This window comes from Ahaetulla prasina, chromosome 2 (assembly GCF_028640845.1).
Source record: "Ahaetulla prasina isolate Xishuangbanna chromosome 2, ASM2864084v1, whole genome shotgun sequence".
NCBI classification, from domain to species: Eukaryota; Metazoa; Chordata; class Lepidosauria; order Squamata; family Colubridae; genus Ahaetulla; species Ahaetulla prasina.
The window spans coordinates 181330743-181357070 of NC_080540.1; the positions used below are offsets into that span (position 1 = coordinate 181330743).

At 38.9% G+C, this 26328-nt stretch overlaps 1 protein-coding gene across 1 annotated transcript; it reads left to right on the forward strand.

Moving 5' to 3' along the window:
- The first annotated feature begins 23 nt into the window (after window positions 1–23).
- Window positions 24–24932, forward strand: LOC131193585 (retinol dehydrogenase 8-like). Its single transcript, XM_058173926.1, has 7 exons — window positions 24–209; window positions 8483–8585; window positions 8680–8841; window positions 9683–9862; window positions 11172–11265; window positions 14142–14325; window positions 18541–24932. Exons 1-7 carry the CDS (start codon window positions 171–173, stop codon window positions 18754–18756), a joined length of 978 nt encoding a protein of 325 aa, XP_058029909.1. The 5' UTR covers window positions 24–170; the 3' UTR covers window positions 18757–24932.
- Window positions 24933–26328: the final 1396 nt, after the last annotated feature.

Genomic DNA, 26328 nt, shown 5'->3' on the forward strand with positions numbered 1-26328 from the left:
TACAACGACCGGCGTCCTTCAGGTTGAGGCGGGTTTGCCCGTCCTTCGCCCGGCTTATACAGTGTACGGGATGGAGAGGAAGGCCGATTCCCGGGCAGATAGCGGATAAAGGAGAGGCGCAGAAATATTTGGAGGGAGGTGGGAAGGTCTTGGATCCCCCTTTTCCTCATATGCTAACAGGATTTCGGGACTGGCCACAATTTCTCGAGGTAGGTGGTTCTGATATTGGAGAACTGGTCACTACTGGAAAGCTGCTAGCCAGGGAGGCGCCATCCTAGCTTTCTCCCCGCAAGAAACGGACAGGGCTGCGTGAGAACGCGCGCTGTTAGGAAGGAGTTGTTGTCCGGGATAAGGTTTCTCTCACAGGGTAGAAATCCCACGCTTCCATTTCCTTGCTTCAACTTTTCCGCGAGGGCATTCAATAATCTCTGCATGACGCGGTCGACAATAGCCCTTTGTCAGATTGGCGCTTCGGGGTAGTTGATTGCGTGGCAGGAGACTAAGCTCCTAAGTGTTAGTGGCTCTCCTGCAGAAGACTCCCTCCACCACGTCTTGCATATCATTAAGAGAACTGTTGGTCTTAAAACTCCGGAAAATAGTCTTAACAGAACCAAGTTCCCAATTTATTACTCTAATCTGTTGTATTCCGGTAAAATTGGACTTCAGTTCCCATAATCCCCCCAGCCAGCACAATTGATTGAGAATCGTGCAAAATACTTTGCATTTGGAGAACATCGGATTGGGTTCTGTTCCATCCAAAGACACAGGAGGAGTTGAATAAAGAACACAACTCTATGCTCTTTCAGCCCCAAATCATTTTTGGATTAATCTGTCCCCTTAAACATGGCTCCCATCATGACAGTGTACATGTATAAAGAAATTGGGCACTTAAAAGGGCACTTTAAAAAGAAGTTTTTGGTTTAACCCACCAAATGAAACAACTGAGAAGTGTTTTCTGCAATGGGCACGTCATTTAAAGCAATTTGGTTACATCGCATTGACTTGAATTACATTCCTGGTGCTTGCGCAGGCAAATGATAACTATCCAGATCATTCTACTAATCTCTTTATTTGACAAATTATATCCTGCCTTTCCTAAGAAACACAAGGCAGCACATACAGCATTCCTCCAATTCTTCTCATAGCATCCTTTTGAGGTAGGCTTAGATAGAATAACTGGCCCAAACTCCTCTAGTGAGTGTGTTTTTCTCAAGGTGGATTTATTCACTGTCCTCTTCTGTTTCTACAGCTTTGGGCCCCTTTCTGCCTCTGTCCTTGAAATGCTCCAGCAATTTTTGAACCTAAACTTTTTGTTGTGTCTTGCCCGCCCTCAGAGCAGCCGGGGCCTTCTTACCTGCTCCCGAACACTGAGGAATGTATGCCTCCCGGCCCAAGTCCTGGCTCCATGCCCACACAAACTGCAGAAGAAGGAGCATCTCCCGGCCCCAGCCCTGACTCCATGCCCAGGCAAACGGAGCAGCTAGACCCCTCCCCCTCCTCCACAGCATGTGAGCCTGAGGAGGGTTTATTCCCAACAGCTGCTGATTGGTGTGACCCTCGCATCAGAAGGCTGGATAGGCGGAGGCAACAGAAGGAAGGGAGGGGCAGGCCTTAATGAGTGCTGAGTCATGGAGCCACACCCCATGGCCTATATAAAGGATCTGCTTTCTGGCAGTCTCTGAGTCAGGCAAAAGTCGAACTTATCTTGCTGAAGTCACTTACTGGTCTCCTGCCTGCTCTGAGGACTTTGCTAGGACTTTGGGCAGAGCTGCAGAGGCAAGCCTGATTCGGATTTCCCTGACCCGGCCGTCAGCGGAGGAGTGGGACACGACACTTTTGGTGCTTTCAAGTGCAATGCACATTTGGTGTTGTGTTGAATGCACTGGATTTGGACCAGGAAGACTTTGTTCTAGTCCTTTCTTAGGCATGGAGTCCAGCTAGTGATCATTGGTCAGCCACTCCTTCTCAGCCAAATACTGAGAAGTCAAAAAACATCCTGGAAGAAGGTAATGGCAATCCACATCTATAATCTTGCCAGAGAAATTACACAAAAATAATTTATTTATTTATTTATTTTATTTATTTTTTTGCATTTATATCCCGCCCTTCTCCGAAGACTCAGGGCGGCTTACACTATGTCAAGCAATAGTCTTCATCCATTTGTATACTATATACAAAGTCAACTTATTGCCCCCCAACAATCTGGGTCCTCATTTTACCTACCTTATAAAGGATGGAAGGCTGAGTCAACCTTGGGCCTGATGGGACTTGAACCTGCAATATTGCAAGCAGTTGCTGTTAATAATAGGCTGCATTAGCCTGTTGCGCCACCAGAGGCCCCTATCAGGAATCATGTCTGACTTGAAGGCCCCAAAAGAGAAATAATAGTTTACTTTTAGAAAATAAAGCACAGGGGTGATTGTAATCCCTGACTTAATCTTCCAAATTCTATTTGTAATACATGAGACCCAACATTTTTATTTTTGCACAAATTATTCTGCAATATAATACAGGTAATCTTCAACCTACAAGCCCAAATTTCCATTGCTAAGCAAGACAATTGTTAAGTGAGTTTTGTCTCACTGTTATCACTCTTCTTGCTACAATTGTTAAGTGAATCACTGTGGTTGTTAAGTTAGTAACACGGTTGTTAAGTGAATCTGGTTTCCCCATTGACTTTGCTTTTTAGAAGGCTGCAGAAAATGAACACATGACCCCATTATAAATACATACCAGTTGCCAAATGCCCAATTTTTGACCATGGGGATGCTGCAATGGTTGTAAGTGTAAAATATGGTCATAAGTCACTTTTTCAGTATCATTGTAACTTCAAGGGGTCACTGCAACAAATGTTGCAGGAAGATACTATCTGTATCTTCCTGCAGCAGTATTTTTGTTTCTTTTCCAATAGGTAATAACCATTCTGAAATTATAGAACATTATGAGATACTCAGAATTAAATTCTGTACAAGAAATTCCCTAGTAAGACTTACCTTCCCCAGTTTGAGTTTCCCTTCAATAGAACCAACTCCACAGAAGGCGAATTGCTACGCTGCGAGATTATTTTTCTGTGTGCCTCAGTTTTTGTTAAACCAAAGGGCAACAGACTGCTTGGCCATGCTGGATTTCTCAAAGTAAGCCATCTAGTTTGGTTGCAGTGCAATTTCTCTTGGAGTACAGAGGGCATAGAAATTATCATAATATTGTACTTATCTGAGGCAAATAGATGGCTGGATGGAGACATATAAATGGCTGACATCTGAGTTCTCTTAATGAATAAGATAAATAATTTCATTCCCTGATTACATACTGAAGTCAGCCCAAAATGATTTCCTGGGAATGAAGATGGTCATAATTCTACAGCGTCTGAAATGATATCTCATTTATAGTCAACTTGGTATCTATAGTAATAATGAAACCTTAGTAAAATAGAATAGAATAGAATTTTTATTGATTGGACACACAAGGAATTTGTCTTGGTGCATATGCTCTCAATGTACATAAAAGAAAAGATACGTTCATCAAGGTACAACATTTACAACACAATTGATGGTTAATATATCAATATAAATCATAAGGATTGCCAGCAACAAAGTTACAGTCATACAGTGATAAGTGGAAAGAGATTGGTGATGGGAACTATGAGAAGATTAATAGTAGTGCAGATTTAGTAAATAGTTTGACAGTGTTGAGGGAATTATTTGTTTAGCAGAGTGATGGCCTTCGGGAAAAAACTGTTCTTGTGTCTAGTTGTTCTGGTGTGCAGTGCTCTATAGCGTCGTTTTGAGGGTAGGAGTTGAAACAGTTTATGTCCTGGATGTGAGGGATCTGTAAATATTTTCACGGCCCTCTTCTTGATTCGTGCAGTATACAGGTCCTCAATGGAAGGCAGGTTGGTAGCAATTATTTTTTCTGCAGTTCTAATTATCCTCTGAAGTCTGTGTTTTTCTTGTTGGGTTGCAGAACCGAACCAGACAGTTATAGAGGTGCAAATGACAGGCTCATTCTCTCAAGAAGAGAACATAGGTTCTCTAGAAACAAGAAAACTGCAAACGTGAATTGAACTTACATAGGTTTATTGTTTTCTGTTCAATAATATATATTTCCTATTTGAATAGAAAGTGCCCTGAAAAGATAAAGTGCTATAGGTTCTGTAGTCTATATTACAAGAATACAGAATAACCAACTGTATAATCAGTTCTTTGTTAAATAATTTTGTTAAAGCATGTGGCAGTACTCAGGTGATCTTATCAGTTCGGTCCACAGGAGTCTGATCTGGGGTTTTTGTCTTATTGGGAGCATATAAGCATTTATTATCAATAGGGCACCATAGCTAAATTTGATTAATACTGGCGTATGTTTTGAGTACAGGGAGGGGCTTTGTATTTTAAGCAGGATTAGGCCTGCTTAATACTTAGATGGGAGGTCATGAAGGAATTCCAGCCCTGTGAACTAGACTGGAAAATCCCTAATGAAGCAACCTCTTTTATGCAGTTGTCAAGAATATTGCATGGATCTGTTTGTGAGATCCCCTGGAGTTGAGTTCAACTCCAAAAAAATGCTTTGTTCAAAGTTATCAACATAAAGTTATTGTTTTTTTTTAATTTTCCTGGAACAAGTTGTCCTTTTTTTAAAAAAAGGTACATATTTAAACAGATACAATTTGGATATAAATACTTTTCTATTTTTGTTTTTACTGTGTTTGGGTTCCTGCTGTTTATGATATATTGTACAACATTTTTGGCTTCTCGTTGACATGACCTTTGAGATGGATAAATACATTCACGTTAATTGCTTTGTTTCTTAAAAAAGCTTTATATATTAAGACTTGCTTAAAATATTAAAATCCTCAGTCATGAGTCCCCTATTCTTCAACTGTTTTTGTTTTTTAATAAGTAGGATGCAAGAGATATAAAGAATGTTACTTAAGAATGTTACACTTTTGCAGGTGATATAAAATTTGACAGAAATAAAATTTATTAATAATCTTGGTTGAGTTGGGGAATGGGCAGGTTAGTAGAATTCATACCTTTCTGAGCTACTGTCGAGAGAATCAGCTCAAAATAGCTGGCAGGACACAGTCTTGAGAAGTGAAGGCTTTCAAGATGGACCAAATCAGAAACAGACATCACAAGACAAATGTCAATACAATTACTTTTCTCCAACTAAAGAAATCAATTGGCATCTCAGCAAGTTTTGGCAATTTCATTAACCACTTTTCCAAGGCGGGCCATGCCAGGTTTTTCAATCTTTGTGTAGACCAGCAGTTCTCAACCTGTGGGTCGGGACCCTGTTGGGGGTCGAATGACGATTTGCCTGGGGTCGCCTAAGACCATCAGAAATATGGGAAGTATACTTGTGAGTTGAAGAATCGCGCTCCAATGGTTGACTGCACAAGCCAGCTGCAGGCTCTTCAAATTGCTAGCCAAATTCAGCTTCAGGCGTGATCAATTAAAAAAAGAGAGAAATCTTTGCTCTGATGTCTCCTTCTCAAACCAGCTGCAATCACTCCCAATCGCTAGCCTAATCTGGCTTCAGGTGCGATAAACTTAATAGGGGAGGAGTCTCTGCTTTAATGCCTCCGTCCTCAAGGCAGTCACAAGCAGTTCAGATCGCTAGCCAATATGGCTTCAGCCGTGATAAATTCAAAACGAAAATAATTTTATGGTTGGGGTCGCCACATCGTGGGGAATTGTATTAAAGGGGTCGCAGCACTATAAAGGTTGAGAACCACTGGTGTAGACAATAATCTTGATGGAATAATAATATAATCTTCTATGACTTTTTGTGTATCCATCAGTCTTAAAAGGAAATGTTGTGGCTTCAATATTAATCTTTAAAATCCTTCGTATCAATGTGTATATTTGAATCTAAAATGTTTAGTTTTACATTTTCACCAAGTATGTCCCTTCGTATTGCTTACATTTCCAACATGGATCTGGGCTTCTTTTATGAATTCTGTATAATTTCTCTGGCATTATGTACCAACAATACATATAAAAATTCCCTTTAAGATTGTAACCTAATGTAAATTTCAACCTTTTGACCACATATTTTCCCATTGATCCATCTGTATATTATAACCAAAATTTGCAGCCCATTTTATAATACATTCTTTAACCTGTTCTTCTTCCATTTCAAATTTCAACAAAAGTTTATACATTTTAGCAATCTAGCAATTTAATTTAATTTAATTTAAATTTAGCAATTTAGTTCATCATCAGTATACAATTGCACTTCATATTCTCTTACTTTGTTCCACACTATAAGTCTTGTTATCCATTTTAAATCCTTTTGATATAACTCTAAATGGGAAAATCATTGACAACTATATCCTTCTGCCTGTAGTTGTTCTCTTGATTTACCGTAATTTTATATTACTCTTGGTGATTCTCCAATAATTCCTGCTACATTAACTTTCTGTCTTTTCCTGCTGTTTCTTTTCTTGATTCATAGAGGTGTTTTCAGGCATAGCCTGGGTTTATTTCTATTTCTTATTCTCAGCATGGCACATCTAATAAAATGTTATTTATTATCCACATTTAACTTTATCATCCATGCCATCCAAACCTCAGATCGTGCCTTTTCACCTTCAATACTCTTAACTCTTAAGGGTTTTTGTGTGTGAAAAAAATGATTTTGTGACTTTCAATGAGAAAGAATAGGTTATAGAAAGAAGGGAATTATGATACAATCTTAGAGAGAGAGATTAAAATTGTCTGTATAACTACTGAGGGGAAGATTGGAAGCCACTTCCTCAATTATTTTTTCAGTTTTTGTTCCTTTATTTTCTTTTTTCTGTCTCTTTTCTTTCTCCATTTTCTTTTTCTTTTTCACATTCATTGTGTTTTTTTCTTTGAATGTATTTATTATTAGATTATTGAATCATATGGCTGGAAGGGACATCAGAGGTCTTCTAGCCTTTAATAAATCTATGTTTAAAAGGAAAAAAAAGAAACCGACATCAAATGAAATGCTAGAGCTTTGTTGATCTAGGCTATAACTTCAGAATCTTGGAAGTCTGGCAATTTTCCTGACTTTTTGGTTTTTTTTAACCAGAGTCAAGGTGGGGCAATCTTCTCATATTTTCCAGCTTTCCTGGGCTGAGTTTTACTAAAGATTATTGCATTGTGTCTCTAAATTCATCTCTGTGCTCCTCTGTAACTCTCTCCACTCCCCAGATCTGACAGGCTCCCACACTCCTAGTCTTCTGGAAGAACTTGAAGAGCTGGCTAGAATAAAGCTGGAGGCCAGAGGAGTTGAATGTAGACATTCAGGAGAGTGCAGTGGGGGTATGTGTGTTCTAGGATGACTCAACACCACTAGCTCAACACAGCCAACCAGGGGCAGCCATTTTGCCACTGCCAAGTCCCAACTCATTGCCACCATCTCTTTGCAGGACATCTCAACACTGGAAATGTAAAGGGCCGTAATAGCTCAGGCTGTTAGAAGCCTGTTAATAAAAAAAAATCTGCTGCAGGAATAACTCACTGCGAGCACAGGATGGAGAGACAGGCGGGCAAGCAAGCCGGCTGTCAGAGGGGTCAGTGAAGGATGGAGAGTGGAATTAGAGGCAACAGTGCAGAAGCAACGGCATGGGGTGGGGTATCAAAATGGAAAGCCCCTGCCACCCTGCAACTTTTTTTTATAGCCACATTGCTTAATGTTACAGTTTTTATTGTTTTGTGAGCTAGCCAGAGTTATGGCATGCATGCATGATGGGCAGCCATGTAAGTCTTTTATATAAATGAATAACACTTCTCTTGTTATAGGTAAACTTTTCTGCCCTGTCAAGGAGGGAAGGATTTTCAAATGTTTGGTTCTGTAGCACAAGAGCTATGGACAGTATGGCATTTTATGCTGCAGTTTCTTTTATGTTCCATAGTCCTACATTTGATAGTGCAAAGATGTATAAATAGTCATATTACTCCTTAGTGCCAGTGAGACTGTGAGGAGAAATAAATAGCTGAAGCAACAAATAACCCCTCAATTTTTTCCCCAAATTTCAATCCAGCAACTCCAGCCAGCAAGACAATGAGGGGAGCAACCAGGAGCTGTCTTAGTAACATCCAGAGGTCACAGGCTCCTTTCTCTCCTCAGAAGAGGGGAGAAACCATTTTGGGCTAAGCCATTTTAGCTGACAAAATTATTCAGTTTTAGAAATCCTATAGTTGATAAAACTACTCTGCACTCATTGTGAATATTAAAAATCATACCTACTTTCTGAATGCTCAAAGAATTTTAGACTAACGTCATCTTTTCATTAGTTTTGTAAAATAGCTCATTATTATTATGGCCATTTTTTAGATGGGAAGAAGGCTGAAAAAGCCTTGAAATTCTTTGCAAAGGTGATGTTTGAAGTGGGGACTTGGGGGATCACAGGGTTTCCACACGTTGTCAGTACAAAAGACTTCCCCTCGTATCTCTAGCCTCTGTTCTATTCCTGAGGCTTTTTTCCTATTCTTTTGCTTTCCTCCCATAGGCAACGATGGCTGTGCGAAATGTGCTGGTGACTGGTTGCTCCTCTGGCATTGGGCTGGCCCTAGCCGTGCGCCTAGCAAGAGATGAGCTGAAACGATTTCGAGGTAAGCCCAGAAACTTTGAAGAAGGAAAGGAAGCCCTCCCTAACTTGGCCAGAGTGATGCCTTATAATTCCTGGTCTACATTCTTTTTCCTTAGTTTTTGCCACCATGAGAAATTTGGAGAAAAGTGAAGCCCTGAAGGAGCAAGCGGGGCCTGCCCTGGATAAGATGCTTGAAATCAAAGAACTGGATGTGACCAGTGAGGACTCTATCAGGCGCTGCGTGAACAGCATCCCCCAGCGCAGGGTGGATGTGCTGGGTAGGAAAGCAAGCCCTTTATCCCAATAAAGCCCCTCTTATACAGGATGAAGAGGATTTGTTTGGACTGTGACTGCACTAGTCTATACAGTCTAATGTTCCTTTTGAACCAACTGGTCTGGTCACTGCCACGGCCAGCAAACTGGAACATAATGTCTGAATTAGACTTTGATCCATTGAGAGCTCTTTACCCCAATTTGATATCCCCTAGGTATCTTTGAACTGTGGTTTCCAGGATTTCCAGCTCCCATAGATGCTGGCTGAGGGAGGGCAACAAATCGGGGAAGTTACATCTAAGATGCTTAATGTATTTGCCAACTCCAGTTTGAGTTGTTTGAACATATCCATGAACACTTTGTGATAAAGAAGTTCTAGACATAAGACATATTTGGACAAGGAGCCTAGGCTATCCTTTTCTCTGCAAAATGGCATTTATATGGGAACTTTATCATAAATCCAGAATGGAAAATTCCATCTTCCACCTTCAAAAATGCAGGTTCAGTGAGGATGTGGCAGGTTGTGATTTGTCGTAGTGGATTAGCATAGGAATCACTCGATAGCAGTGGGTGGTGTATATTGCTGAGGAATAAGGGAAGCTCTGTGAGCTGCCGTTTGGAAATAACCTTGTTCAGGTGTTTCTCAAAATACAGAGAAAGCCCAACAGATCCTCAAGGTAGGCCAGTGTCATCTATGTTAACAATTGCTAGGCTTTCAAGACAATGAGTTAGATTGTCACAAAGTCTCCTCCTCCTCTCCACTTCCGATTTCACAAGTTCACAAGGATTTGAAATACTGCTTTCTCCTGTTCCCTCTTGCTAACTTACCACTCCCTTCCCATACAGTGAACAATGCAGGATTTGGCATGATTGGTCCAGTGGAAAGCCAGAGCATGGCCTCAATCCAACACCTCTTCGACACCAACTTCTTTGGCTTGGTGCGCCTTATCCAGGAAATTTTCCCTGACATGAAGCAACGAAAGAGAGGGCATATTGTTGTGATGAGCAGCGTCCTAGGTTTGCAAGGTGAAGCTCCTTTCGGAGGACAAAGGAGAATGTTGTGGAATCCTCTGGACAACCAACCTTGATTATCCCAGAGGATGAGGGTGGGACGGGTTCCGGAGAACGGAAACACCCTTAGCAATGGATTTCTATGGCAACCACATCACCTGCTAAATACAGGCTATTTGTCTGGAACATGTGAAGCTGGCCTATACCAAGTCATACTGTTGGTCCATCTTGTCTTCTCTGACAGGTAGCAGCTCTGCAAGGTTGCAGGCATTGAGAGTATTTCCAGTCTTGTCAAGATCCTTTTAACATTAAGCTCCGTCCTTTCTTTGCTACAGAACAAAGAACTGGAGGCAAGTCATGCAAAGGAACCTAGCAGTACCTTGCAGGGAAAGGGGCTTGCAAAGAAAGGGAAGGGGACCCAAAGCACTTCCCTCCCTGGGCAAAATCATTCATGAACCTGAGGAGGATTTTAAAAAGCATTCAGCCTGACCCGTTGTGTATTTATTTCTCAACATCCCATCAGGGACATTTACAAGCTTAACTTGGCTGTTCTTCTGGGTACACATAGATAAACTAAATGAGAAGCTAAATTAATGGGCTGTGTTTGCACAACACATTAAACAATAAAAAAAGTTAAAACCAACAAAGATCTACAAAGTGTACAAATGTAGCTACTCAGTCTTTAATTGACTTAGTTAAGTAGACTCTGCAGACGCAGCCAGAGCGCAAGATGTTACACTATAAAGTAAAATGAACCCTTTGGACTTCAGTTTCCTAATCAAAACTTGTTAGTAGTCAGGTTTGTGTTCACATGACACCATTCAGATCATTTAACTCAAACCAGATATTCCAGGTTCTCGTGATACATAAACCACAGACTGATGGCATATGCTGGGTTCACACAATATATTAGACTAATAGGTGGTTTGCTGCATTATGGTTCAATGCCAAATCAAATATAGCCACAATGCTTCTTTGTGCAAGCAAGAGCCAATGCCACTCCCAAATGTGTGTGAAACACTATTTTCTTTAATTCAGTCTTACAAAGTAGGTTGACATACTAAACAATAAACCCATGTTTTTCCATGCCTTCTTTCTGGCTCTAGAAAAGCTTCATCTGCTTTAGTATCTATACGTTGGGTTAAAAAGGATTAAAATACAATTAAAAGCACAGCAGCAGGGCAGGTCCAAGAAGGAGCAAGTTGCTACTCAGTGCAAAGCAGCTTCAGTTTTCTTTTGGGAAGTCTTGTTAGCAGTAGTAAAAGAACAAACCACTCATGTCTATCAGTCATCTTTTTTTCTTGCAATATTTAATTCCCTGCAGGTCTCCTCTTCAATGATATCTACTCTGCCTCCAAATTTGCTGTGGAGGGTTTCTGCGAGAGTTTAGCCCTGCAGGCTCTAAAATTTGGGATCAGGTAAATACAGTGGGATTGGAATTAAGACAGATCATGACTGAGGTTCCCCTCATTCTCCTAATTTCTTTGGGTATTATTAAACTAATACAACTCAGGATAGAGTCAATAAAAACTAAATGAGCAAGCATGCAGCTCAAGATTGCGTGCAAATCTTGAGAGTTATTTTTCAAGAGTTGCTAAAGTTTAGCATGATTAGATCTGGGCTGAAAGAATCCATAAAACACTGATGGCAGCCAAATATTCACACTTTTTATCTCTTTGTTGTTATCTAGTGGTCTTACGGATTTTTACCAGTCAGATTTCATAGTCCAGCCAAAGCAGCTTTCAGCTCCCAATCACTGAACAGCACACAGCACACATATACACACTCCAGTCCAGGTAGGGCAGCTGCCCTACCTTCCTGACCTGGATTACAGCACTAGGCTAGGATGGAGAAAGTACTTATTCAGATCTCTATTCAGCTCATTTCGCTGGTTGCCCTTGCATTTAGACACCAATGTTAGCCTCTGAGAATTGTGGTAAAGAAGCAATTCTAAAAATAACTTTTTCCAAATGTGTATATCCCTTCCATCAAGATGTGGGAATACTGTTTTTTTGTCTAGCTCCGAAAGACTTTTAAGCTCAAGCACTGAGAGAGAGAGAGAGAGAGAGAGAGAGAGAGAGAGAGAGATATCTTCTACCCGAGTTTCTTTTAACTGGAGAATGTTGAATCATTAGACTGCTTTTAGAAAAAGTAGTAGTAATATATACTTTTAAATAATGTGTTTTTTATTTTTTAGTTGTTTTGCATTTTTTTTAGAAATTAATTATGATATATGGTTGTTAAAAAATAATAAAGAGTTCAGAAAAGGGCAGGGGGTCATTTAATACCTGAGTGTTATTTTTTCCTTCCTTGTTTAATAAATGTTTAAACTACCCCTTGACCTTACAGATAACAGGAATGTAAAATGATATAAATGGAAAATGTATTATTAAAAAAAAGCTTGGAAATGAAAATATTCCTTTGGATCTAGGTCTCCTCATCTTATGTGGTTTGGATCCTAAACACAGAGAATGAGAAGAATATCTGGAGATGGTTCTTAAGGAAACCTTTTAACTCTCCAAAATTTATTGAAAATAACATTGATTGGTGGAACACAAACAGGGTCAAGAAATTGTCATTTTTATACATTAAAAGGGTACAAATCTCTAATGCAGTGTTGTGGGAGTTGAAGTCCACACATCTTAAAATTGCCAAGTTTGGGAAAACCTGCTAAACACACACACACTTAAATTTCTACAAAAGATAAAATATAAAAAACAAAAGAAATTGAAAAGAAAAAAGTAAAGGAAACTGCAAGAAAATAAGAAAAAAAATATAAATATTAGCTGTAGAGCAGGGGTATTAAACTCATTGTGTCATGTGACGTATCACGACTTTTTCCTACTTTGCTAAACAGGGCGTGGGTGTGGCCGGTGCGTGAGGCATCCAGTCCGCAGGCTGCAAGTCTGACATCCCTGCTGTAGAGAGTCATTCAATAGGGAGATGGGTGACATTTACATTTAATAAATAAATAAATAAATAAATAAATAAATAAATAAATAAATAAATAAATAAATAAATAAATAAATAAAAATAGTACTCATAGTAAGTCATTTTAATCACTGAAATTTTACCAATAATGACAATTGTAATTTGTCCCACTTTAATGTATCCTTTTTGATATCATGTCATACCTTTACATAATTATACATACACTTCATATTATTAAATATAACCTCTCTATATATAATATTTTGAATTTTAAAACCAGTCTTTTCATCAAAGTCTCTCAATCTTGAAGGTTTTCAAAATAAGATTACACCACCATTTGTCCTGGATGATACAAGGACTGTGCCTTGGACAGAGGGGTTGAACTAGAAACCCTCCAATGTCCCGTCATTCACTGATAATGATTCTACGTCATATCCTTAACTAACATTTTTATTGTTTATTTACTTAAAAGCCAGCTAATGCACCAAGTCCTTAATCAATTTTTTCATTAAATATTCAATACCCTTTGGAGGCTTTTGTAAAATTAAATTTTATTTTAGTAAAGAAGACAGTGTCTTGTTTAATTTTCAGTCTCATTATTTCCCATCCTGTCTAATGCCTCTGTTGAAGGCTTAACAAACAAAGAGGGCAAAGGAGAGAAACCCTGCTTTATCACCCTGTTTGTTGGGGTGCACTTGGGTTGGAATCCTTTGGGAGTAGATAGACTGGAGGTCCATTAGCTGAAAAACAGATGGTCTTTAAACATGCTCAGTTGGTGCCTAATCCTACAACTTCTGTCTGAAATATGGACCACAAGGGGTGCTATTTGCTGCATTTGTTGACTTCAGTGGTAGAGAATGTGATGGAAGTTGTTTGAATGTTATTGGTATTTTACCACTTCATAGTTTTAATTTTTAGTCACATTAGTCATTTTAAAGTTTTAGTCACAAATAATAATAAAAAAATTGACTGTGCCCCTTTAAGGTTTTATATGCTTTGAACATCAGACCCAGACAGACCTCTGCAAGACTATGGGGCTGAAAGAAAGCATGAGATATGCATTACTATTAAACTCTTCTGAATCAAAATAGAAATTTTTAAATGGTTTCAATTTTTTTCTTCATACTACAATTTTTTGAACTGAAGTGGGCTAAGAGCTCTTTGCTTAGTAAAGCTCAGGCCTTGGGTTCTAAGTCATATAACTATGTAGAACAAATAGGAACCATCTTAAAGTGTCTTCTGTGATACTGGTTCTTGACGATGTTCGAAGACGAGGAAACCTGCTTCTTTGTCAAACCGATTGTTAGATCACTCATCAGGCCGAAGGGGATCCTGATTATTCACTGTTTCTTTCCTCCTACAGAATCAGTTTAATTGAGCCAGGACCAGTGTTATCAGAGTTTGAGAGGAAGCTTTATGAAGAGGCAGCAAGCATGGATGTCTCAGGTGTGGATAAAGAGACACTAGATATATTCTACAACTTCTATCTAGCCTACTCCAAGGAGGTCTTCACTGCCCTGGGGCAGACTCCAGAAGAGGTGGCTGAGGTAAGATGATGCTTCTCCCTACCTATTTTGGAATAAAAATGCTGCTTACTGAGGCCTCTGCTGTGGCCAGAAGCCTTAATTTCTTCAGGTGACTTGCAATATTGACTGGCTCCAGAAGATTAATCAAACCAGGGCTCCCCACCTCCCCACCCCCCACATAAAAAAAAGAAAGAAAAGAAAAAGAAATAATATATTGGCGCATTTTGAGGAACCATAAAGTCAACAGAACTTTAACTTGTTTTAAATTAAAGGACAATCCCCATCTCCCAACTCTATCAGTAAAGGATTAGCTTACTTGACTATGTTCATACTTGACTAGTAGGTGTATAACCATTGGGTTAGTTTTTGGCTTGAGAGAACTTTGCTACTTCTGAAACAGCATTGGTTGTTGATTGGCTTCTGGGTGCAATTGAAGGCCAGCTGTCAATTTTAAAGCTGTATATAGCTTCAGACTGCATTATCTGAAGGCCCACCTTCTCCTGAATTCATCTGCCTTCTGATCAAGTTAAATAGAGCTAACTCCTTTCATGTGCCATCTAGATGAGAATGCTGTCTGACAAGAGTGTTGGAAATGGGACATTTTTAAATTACCTTTCCATACTCTAGAATTTTTTCCCCACAAAATCCAATCTGGGCTTCAGAAGAGCAATTAAGAACTGGTAGCTCCATCAAGCACGGGAGAAGGGCATGCTGTGATTGAAGATCTGAATTGGCACTAACAAATTGGGCATTCAACTTTCCTATAGTGTGCCAAAAGGCTTATAATTGGAATTATCATCAGCTTTATCCTTCTTATAGTCAGGGTTTATTACAGATTTTTTTCCTAGTCATGATGGATTCTACTGGTTGTATTTTTTGTGATAATGATGGCTTCTAATAATGAAGCCCATCAGTATTATGTTACATTGGAACATAATCCCTCATTGATTTACATGGTTGAAATAGCTTATAAACATCCTTGATCATCACAGATTCCAAAGAACAAAACCATCAAGTACTTGATATTATCCACTGTATTGTAGATTCCATACAACTGATCACAGAAAATGGATTTAATATAGCTATCCAAATACTAAGTGAGATATAGCAGTTCAGGATCTGAGATAGTTTCAGAAAGTCCCAGAAAAAAAGGGTTCCCAAAAAGTAAGGAAGTACTTATAAAAAATCCCCGTATCTTCAAGAACTTCTTTCTTTAGATGTCAAACTGCTTGGTGGTGTTTTGTTTTTTTTAATTTATAGGGAGGATGTAATTGGACAGACTGATAATATATTTCTCTTAATTTCCTCTTAACAGTATTCAGCATCAGATCCATTTTCAGGCTGTCTTTGTCTCCATTTCATGATCTAAAAGATTTAGTTTCCAACCACACCAAGTGTTTATTATATTAGGCAGGTCTTCAGACGTGTTTATTCACCACAGCCAACTTGCCGTGGCCAACTTGCCGTGGGACAATTCATGATGGGACAAGAATTATACTAATATCAAAGAAATGATTGAAGAGAATCATTAAAGGATGAAAAACAAGGGACAGAATGGAATGTGAATTACAAAAAATGGAATAATTAAATTGAATTGTTAGTTGTCTTGCAGCAAGTTGGCCGTGGTGAGTTAACTGCAGCAAGTTGGCTGTGGCAAGTTGTCCCATTCCACTTCAAGGTGTTTCCCCTCTGTTATCATTGCTCTTAAGCTTGATACCATATATTGAAATTATTTATTTATAAATTTCTATATCATACAAATTATACCTTGAAGTTATGGTATTGAAGGAAACTGCTGAGAGTAGCTTGGATTGCAAGAACAAATCATTCAACACTGAATTAAATAAATAGTGTTCAGTAGGAGCACTAACAGGGAAGCTAAAGCTTAAGTATTTTGGACACATAACAAGGAGGCAAAAGCCATTGGAGGCCAATAGAAGACAAAGAGGCTAGATTCTATCATTTAAGTTCAGATTTCAGTTCCATATGCAAAATTCTTTTTTTAATCTTCTCAAGAGCGGGAGAGATTCTTGCCATTCATAATCAGCTTATTTACCAACTTCATAGTCTGAAATCAGTATTTATCATATTTATATAGACTTGCTTACTCAGAGACCATAGGGTCTTCAGCAAATGTATTTTACCCTGTCCTTGTCCCTATGAACAATTGATTATTCTATTTCTTCAAGTTTATTATTTGGATTTTTTCTTTCTTGTTTTCATGGGCAGGTTGGGCTTTCAATTATACTGGGCAACTTCTGATCAGGTCTATTTAACCAACCATTTTTGATTCCTAATATATTCTACTGTGCTATTCTAGCGTGGAAATGGAGTGAATGAAGCAAATAGAGTTGCCTTGTTGGGGAGATGAGTAGTATATAAATTTAATAAGTAAAATAACTAAATAACTAACTATGTGTCAGGCTTATTAGCAAAAAAAGAGCCAGTTTGGTCTAGTCTAGTTGATAAGGTACCAGGCTAGAAAGCAGGAGACTTACCAATTCTGTTTTTGCCTTAGCCATCTGGGTACCGTCTGGGGCTTTCTGAAAAGTATCTCAGATCCTGAACTACTATATCTGTACTGTTTGGACAGCTATATTAAATCCATTTTCTTGGGTCAGTCACTCTCTCTTAGCCCAATTCCCCTCACAGGGTTGTTTCTATGGGGAAAATAGGAAGAAGGTATGTCCCATAGATTCACTGTCTTGAGTTAAAATAATAAAGGTGGGATACAATTTTTTTCAAAAAAAATCCTTAACAGGCTATATGAGACCTACAAGGAAGAAAAATGAAATGCAATGGCATTTTATGAAAAATGGCTTACGTTTGGACGGAGTCTTTATCTTTAACTTGACTGTGGGGAAACCAGCCTCAGCCCAAAGTGATAATGGCAAGGAGGATGAGTGGGCAGGCAATTGACTGATGAGTCTAAGTGTTACACCTAAGTATTGTCCAGGTAACAAGGAATCAGTTGAGCAGATGAAAGTAATTTCCATCTCTACACGTATGCAATGAAGATATAATATACAAAATCCACTGAATTATTTGGAGAATTATTATACTGAGATGCAGCTTCCACAATACAGTACATAGGAGAGATAGGCAACTAAAAGTAAGGCTCTTAAAGTTGAGTTTGTATTCGGTCCCTACAACCATAACTCTCTTCTGTTCTTCACCCAGAGATAGCAGATAAACGTGTTCCTCTCCCCTGTATGCAGAATTGAAGAGAATCATTTGTTTTGAGTATTATGTTTAAATATTAAATTATGTTTAATAAAACATGCTGCTTAAGACACCAGTAGTCCTTTAAAACTGCCTGGTATTTATTTTGGGTTTTATTTTTCATCTAAGTGGCATGTGCCATTGGTGCAGAGAAAAATATTCCATAAAACGCAATTGTATGTGATCTCTTGGAAATGGGCTTTGCCAGAATTTTATTATTATAGGCCAGCGGCCCCCAACCTTTTGGGCACCAGGGACCAGTTCTGTGGAGAGAAGTTTATTCACGGACCAGATGGGATGTGGTTTATCATGCTGCTATACTTTTTTAAAAAATTAAAAATGTAGGTCAGGGCTACATTGACTTTGAGAATGATTCAAAGTGCTTCAGACTTGTGTGAATAGTTGTATTGACTTTAATGAGTGGATTTCTTAAAACAACTGCACTTTTTTTTTTTTGCATGAAAACACAAGAGATGTGCTGTACTTACCTGCATAAAGCCAGAAGCCTACTTTTTCTAGATCTGTTCCATTTCTTCAATTCTTAAACAATGCACTCATCATGACTACAATTGAATTTATTCAATGACTTCCCTCCAATAATTTCATAATATTAACTTCGACTGAGACCCCTGTCAGCTTGCAAACAGTCTTGAATGACTACTATGAGAAGCGTAATAATAAGCCCATGTATATGTGAACATGGTATATATGCCAGATGTGAAACTCCTTTAGTTAAAAAACAGATGGCCAACTTCTACAGTTGGGTTTTACTATCAAATAACCTTATTATTGACCAAGTTAATACTCTTCTTCAAACTGCAATGTAAAGCTTAAAAAATATCCTGATTATTTGAAGCGTCATCTTGACTCTTAAGATCAGACCTATAAATATGTTTGCTACCTTTCCCCTCCTAATTAATTTATACCTCCCTTCATCCAAACATAACACTTTTCTGTAAAACACAGGTAGTAGTCTGCATTTCTAATTCCATGTCTTGCTCTTTTTTCCGGCAGCATGTGCTGAAAGTGATCACCTCTGAGAACCCTCCATTGCGATATCAAACCAACAGCTTCTACACACCCATCACCACTCTCAAACATGCGGACCCCAGTGGGAACCTGCCTCTCAATACTTTTCATCAGATGATCTTCCAACATGATCGGCTCTTCAAAGCAAGTCTCAGCCTCCTTAAAATGCTCCAGTGGAGGAAGAGGCGAGATATGGACTAGATTGCCCCACAAGTATAGAAGATGCTAGCTGCCTCAGAGCCCTTTATTCCCTAATAGGCTTCTGAAAAGAATCTGTTCATTGGCTACAAGATCATACTTATAGCTTACATGCAGAATGTTTTCTTGTAGTGCAGAATGAGGTGACCCTGGCCTGATTCAGTGTGTTTGGGGGTGGGTGGGTAATGTTGCTTCAAAGCAAAAAGGAGTTAGAATGAGATATTTTTGATCTGAGGGTTGCAAGGAGTGTCATATTTTTGGTGTTCCTTATGTAACATCTTTGAATAAGACATTTTTAATAAGCTATGATACCTGAATCAAAAATGTCACCTGGCATTTGCAGTCCAAAGTGGTGTGATCCAAAATAGACCCTGTTGATCTTGTACAGGACAGCATTTTCCAATCTTGGCAACTTCTGGATGAGTGGACTTTGAAGTTCTCATCAAAGACTATCCTGGCTGAGGAATTATGAAAGCTGAACATGGCTACTTTGGGGAAATAATAGAGCCAGTGCCCCATTCGGTTATATATAATGCCTAACCTTAAAAAAAATACACCAGGAGTCTCGTCTTCTACCTAAATGCATTCCCTACTAAACATGTTTTCCAATTCTTGACTATTTTAGGACTTTTCTGAAGTTAGTTCTGAGAATGAAAAATGTAATTAAAACAATTCTTAAGGCTAAAGAAAGAGAACAAGTGCATATTTTATACTGTTTTCTGTTCCTGAAAAAAATTGACTAGAAGAACCAATTACTGTAAAATAAGAACAATATAAAAGGACATGAAGAAAAAGAAGATGAGGTAATATGGAAACAAAAATGTCATTAATGTAGACTACTACTTTTCAGATTTTTATAGGGGAAAAGTCAGTTTATAATAGTTTTTTTGTTTCTTTTTCAAAGACAACTTGCCAGTTCACAAATCCTTTTTAACTGGAGCAGAAGACTTGTAATCAGAGTAGGATCAGTTAGCTAATTTGCATTATTGTCCAAAAGTATGTACATGATACAGAAGACATTCTTTTTTATATATAGCAGAACCAAAAGTATTTGCATTACACGGGCATTGACAGTTTTGAGGCCTGAGGAAATCTTTATACATCTTTATCCAGAAGCAAGTCTTACTCAGTTTAGTGGGCTTCCTTCCTAGTTAAGTGTTCACTGGATTGCTTCCTCAGCTTTGCTCTTTTCACGTTCAATAATCTGTGAAATAAAAATTTCCATATAGGAAATGGCTGCTGTAATATTGATCTTGAATCTAGATGCATTGTAATCCATTGAACTTCTAATGCTACATTTTCTACAAGTGACTTTTCAGCTCAAAACAATTCACTGTTTAAAATACACTGATAGACCAAAATCCATCATAAGTAATAATATTAGAATACTCTGAGTATTGATTGTTAAATAGCTGTTTTTTTAAAGGACACTACAAGTTTACTATGCAGCAGAGAATGATCTAGTATATTAATTTCACACCCATATTATGCAATCCATACTGACACATACAATACCTGGCCCAAATCAAGCTTGCAGGAAAAGAGAAAAGGTACAGCTCTCCTAGGAAAATTATAATTAACAATGACATGCAATAAAACAAGACAAAATATGTGATATCCCTATATCTCAAACAAAGTTAAAAGAATTCCAATGATTTACCATGATGTAAGGCTATTTTATCCTGGAGGTGCTGATGCTGGCATAAATAAAACCCAAAATGCTGAACACCAATAACAGGAAGGAGCCTGGGTGGCTGTGTGCCAGCACTTCCCCTATTAATTTGCTTCACAAGAACCTTATAGTAGCCTTATGTCAAAGGCCATTGTGGTCTTTGAATCCTAAACTCTATATTTGCTACGCATCTTGTAAACCCCCTCCCCCAAAATCCTCACCAAAGTCTCTTATTATGAGCCTGAAATAGATGTACTTCAGCGACACAACAACTCCTTGCATTTGTACATAGCTAAGCTAGTGGTTCTAAAGCAAAACACTATTTGTGTTATTGTTTTAGGATGAGATAAGATGTGCTTTAGAAGGCAACACTTCCTGAGGCACATCCTATCGTTTCTTAGACTCTGGTTTTTACGATGACTTTTGATAAATATCAATGCTGTAGCTACATTATTATTATATGTACTCCCTGGGTGGTGCTAAATGGATGACAACGACCATATGCAGCTGTACTGTTCTCTTGGGCCTCACAGTCACAACAAACTGAAGTGCATTATTCCTTAGTTTTTCAAAACCAGTTAGTCAGATCTTTGCTTGATAGGCACATTATCAAATGTGCCACCCTATTAATGGCTTTCATTGGAGATTGCCAATCTGATTTCCATTCTGTGTTGAACCCGCTTTTATAAAGATAGTTGCTCCTGTTGTGCAGCTGCCTAGAAAGTGCTTGACCAACTGACCGCATTCATGTCTAATGGTAAATTATTTTTTGGTTAACCATAGTTTACAAAGCACAGTGGATGGTTTTTGCACTTTATTGTTTAATGCAAACCCAGCTAAGTTGTTAGCTTGCTGCACTGGAGCAAAAGCTGACCCTGTGACATCCAAGATCAAATGTCCTGCTTAAGCTTCTCTTTCTAAATTTTACTGGGTGGTTATTAGAATAAAATTATTTTGTCTTGAGTATAAATGTGCAGGTAGTTCTCAACGTAAAACTGTAATTGAGCCCAGAACGATGGTTGTACATTGTGCCGGTCAAGTGGGTAATCATGACCAACTCAATTCTATGACTTTTTTGCTGTGGTCATTAAGTGAATCATCATGAGTTGTTAAGCAAATCTGCAATCATTAACCAAGTGCTACAGTCATTAAGTGAACCTGTTGTCTACAATGGGCTTTTTTTTTTTTTTGCTGGAAACCAGACATAAATGCCTGTTTTCATCAAAAAACAAACTAGCAGGATGATAGCAGGATGCTGCAAATGGACATATATGGGGGCTAGTTTCTGAGTAACCAAAATGTAATCATGTGTTACTGTGTATCTTTTTTGGGGTCCATTATAACTTCAAACGGTCACTAAGAGACCTGTCATAAATTGAGAACTACCTGTAGTAAATCATACTGCAAAAGTTTAACAATCCTTGAAGTTCTTGTTTAGCTTAAAACTATAATCCAGCTCAGCCTTTCCAACTAGTACCCTTCAGAAATTTTAAGCCTACAACTGTTATCTGGTTGAAAACTCTGGAACTTGTTATCCGAACCACATCTGGAATATTACAATTCAAGGATCTATAGGTGGCAGTATAATCTAATATACTGGTATGAGGGTGCATCAATCTAATAGTCACACAACATTTAGCAGGATTGACAGACTGCTGGGAGTTGTTTTAAAACAGCCACTGCTGCTCTGGTGATTTCAGGTAGCTGGAAAACACTAGAGAAGGCTTAGACTACATGTTGAAGTTAGCAATCATTAATCAATAAACACAAAAAGTGACAGAAAACACAACTGAGAAAAGCAACCCTAATATAGGTGTGTGAAATATATATATCAACTTTTATCATACAGGTAGTCCTCGACTTATTATCACAACTGAGCTGAAAATTTACATCGCTAAGTAAGACAGTTAAGTGAATTTTGCCCCATTTTACATTTCTTGCTACAGATGTTAGGTGAATCTGGCTTCCCCATTGATTTTACTTATCAGAAAGTCACAAAATATAAATCACATGACCCTAAGTCATTGCAACCATCATATATACATGCCAGTTGCCAAATTTTGATCACGTGGCCATGGGGTTGCTGCAACAGTTGTGAAAAACAGTCATAAATCACTTTTTCAGTGCTGTTATAACTTCAAATAGTCACTAAATGAACGATTGTAAGTCAAGAACCACCTATATATTTTTAGGAAGCAAGCCAAAACTTCAACATTGTTTCACTCGAGATCACAATAACACCTTTAAAGGATTCTGTGAGGGCACATTGGTAAAGGTTCCCCTCGCACATACGTGCTAGTCATTTCCGACTAAGGGGCGGTGCTCATCTCCGTTTCTAAGCCAAAGAGCCAGTGCTGTCCAAAGACCTCTCCGTGGTCATGTGGCCGGCATGACTAAACACCAAAGGCGCACAGAACGCTGTTACCTTCCTACCAAAGGTGGCCCCTATTTTTCTACTTGCATTTTTTATGTGCTTTTGAACTGCTAGGTTGGCAGAAGCTGAGACAAATAACAGAAGCTCACCCCGTTACGCGGCACTAGGGATTCGAACCGCTAAACCGCCTACGTTTCGATCGAGAAGCTCAGCATCTTATCCACTTTTTTTTATTTATTTACATTTATATCCCGCCCTTCTCCGAAGACTCAGGGCGGCTTACAGTGTGTAAGGCAATAGTCTCATTCTATTTGTATATTTACAAAGTCAACTTATTGCCCCCCCAACAATCTGGGTCCTCATTTTACCTACCTTATAAAGGATGGAAGGCTGAGTCAACCTTGGGCCTGGTGGGATTCGAGCCTACAGTAATTGCAGGCTGCTGTGTTTTAATAACAGGCTATCTTACAGCCTGAGCCACCACGGCCCTGTAGCCACCACATTCCTGCGAGGGCACATACAAGCGTAAAATTTGCCACGGGGTTTTTACATGTAGTCCTCCACTTACAACAGTTCATTTGGTAACCGTTCAGTTACGTCACGGCCATTGTTCACACCACCATTGCAGCATCCCTATGGTCACATGATCAAAATTCAGACCCTTGGCAATTGACTCATATTTATGACATTTCAAGTGTCCTGGGGTCATGTGATCATTTTTTGTGACCTGATAAGCAAAGTCAATGGGAAAGCTAGATTTACTTAACAACTGTATAATTTACTTAACAAGTGTAGTGATTCACTTAACAACTGTGGGAAAAGATGTAAAATGAGGCAAAACTTACTGTCTCACTTAGCAACAGAAATGTTGGGATCAATTGTGGCCATAAGTTGTGGATTATCTACTTTGCAAGCATTACAGCTTGGAAAATAGCATTTCCTTCTGATATTAATTGGTTCTGAAGTTCACATGCAAAAGGAAACAAAATTTGCTAAAACTAGAAGCACAGAAAACTGGTGTGAAGTTTCCTGCTGTGTATATTTTGCTGAGCAAGTTTGTCATGCTAACTACAACCTTGAGAAATTTTGTATTTTTTATTAAATCGGTGAAATCTTATATCCATTCTTGGGCATAAGTTTACCTCTAAGGAAAATATATGTTGTGGAAACAAGAAATCCAAAAAAACATACATCAGGAGTGAGAAAATCATAACCTGCCAGCTTTCCTGGAATTTTGCAGAAATGATTAACAAATAGCAGGGAGTTTGGGGAGTTCTATTTCAGTAACATCTGGAATGCCACATGTTCCCCTGAAAGTTTGCTTTTGCCTTTGAAGATCATATCAGTGTGATAAAGTGACCAGCTGGCTTCTGACAATCAAAGTCAATTGGGGGGAAAGCTGGATTTGCTTAATGACCATTCGATTCACATAACAACTGCAGTAATTCACTCAATCATGGCAAGAAGGATATAAAATTGGGTGTGACTCACTTAACAACCACCTTGCTTAGAAACAGAAATTCTGTTCCCAATTGTGGTCATAAATGAAAGGCCCACAATATTCTCCCATTTTTCCACCAATATAGGTAGCGCTTCTTTTTCCAGAACTGATGCCAATCACTTGAAGGCCATTGTGCTCTATGAAAGCTTAAGCAATGATAAATGTGTGAGTCTTTAAAGTTTCACCAGGCATTCCGTTTTTATTCCTGCAGTTCTTCCTCTTCCTCCTTTGAAATCCATTGCATCTGCATGGGCTGGTAGCCAACAGACCTGAATAAATACTAAGCAAATATTACCCATTTATCTGCAGGATTAACTTCTGACTAAATTTTAAACTCAGTTTTATTTTTACATTCCAACCTGGAGCAGTGACAATTGCTTGCAGAAAGTATTAGTTCTCTGCTTCCAGAAAAAAATTGGGAACAATTTTTGTTAATTTTTACATATTTTTTACATGGATACTTAAGATTAGACCATAGAATCACAAGGCTGGAAGGGACCAGAGTCATCTTACAGAAGAGACAGGTGGCATACAAATTTAATAAAAAAAGTATAAATAAAGGGAGCTTGGAGATCTTATACTCCAGCCCCTTGCTCAAGGCAGGAGACCTTATATACCATGTTGGACAAATGATTGTCCAGTTTATTTTCGAAAACTGTAGTGATAAAGCATCCACACCTCCAGGAAGCAAGCTATTCCATTGATTGTTCTGTCAGGAAACTTCTCCTTAGTTCTAGGTTGGATCTCATTAACCAGCTTCTAAACATTGCTTGTTGTCCTGTCCTCAGATGCTTTGGTGAATAAGTCAACCCCATATTTTCTGTGACTGATGCTCAAGTTCCAAAAGAAAGGTATAATGCCCCTCCTAATCAATTTGATAAATTAGACATCTCTAGCTCTCTCACCATAAAGAAGCTTATTAAAGCAGCATACTCAGCTACTGCAGCTGAATACATTTATTAGTCTTTCAAATGACATGGAGCTCTTTGTTTTGCTACGCCCTATGCACACCCCCAAAAAGTATGTATTGGGTGTAGGCAACAGAGGGAGGCCAGTTTGCTCCTAACCAGAGCACTTTTTTCGTTTGATCTAACTCTGGTTGGAAAGGAATAAGAATGAAGTGGGAGTGGCCAGAGAGATACTACTATGAAGTAGTGTTCATTGAAAGCCATACTGTCCTGTTCACCTTCTGGACACAGGGCAATCCAAACAATCAATCAATGCGGATTTCCTCTACTGTTGCTTGCATCTTCCATAGACATTCACATGCTTTATTTGCAGCACCAGTAACACCACTGATTTCCTTGAATATTGTTTAACAGAGACTTATCAGCACGCGCGGGTGTTCCTTATTAGCTGCAGAGGACGCTCTTTCCGGAAGGAAAAAAAAAGGAGGGGGGTGATTTATTATTATTTTGTATCACAAGGCAAAAACGGGACTACAGCTTAACCAAACATCCGGCTCTTGTGGGATGCAATTGTTGGCAAGCGTCCACAGCCGGAGGGGTGCAACCACGAGGAATGCAGGAATACCAAAACCACGCTTTCCTAGATGGGTCAGCTAGGCCGGGAGCACGTGGACATCTGGAAGGATTGGCCGAGGCGTAAGTGTCGGCCTCGGCTCAGGACTTCTCTGTCCCGAGAAGCGACCAGAAACAAAATCCCAGTTCCTGCTGCTGTAAAACACCTTTTAAATCCGCTTCGACAGCTTGGCGGCGATAAAAAAAAGCCGACCGAGGAGATCCGCTACCATTGCATGGGGAAATGGGCTGCTTGTTTTTCTAAAAAACGTCTCCCCTCCACCCCGCCCTGAATTCCGGTTATTTCTAAGTAATCAATATTTGGGACCGGCTTGAACTACCTTGTCGAATTTTTCCTGGGTTTCATGGAATCAACCCAAGCGCCACAAACGAGCGTGGTCTCCGCAGCTCTTGCAAGGAAGATGTTACCAAAGCCAGCAAACGAGCCTCCTGGACTTTTGAAGCAGCTGCTGAGTTGGTCCGGCTCGAGGCGCTCGATTTTTACCTT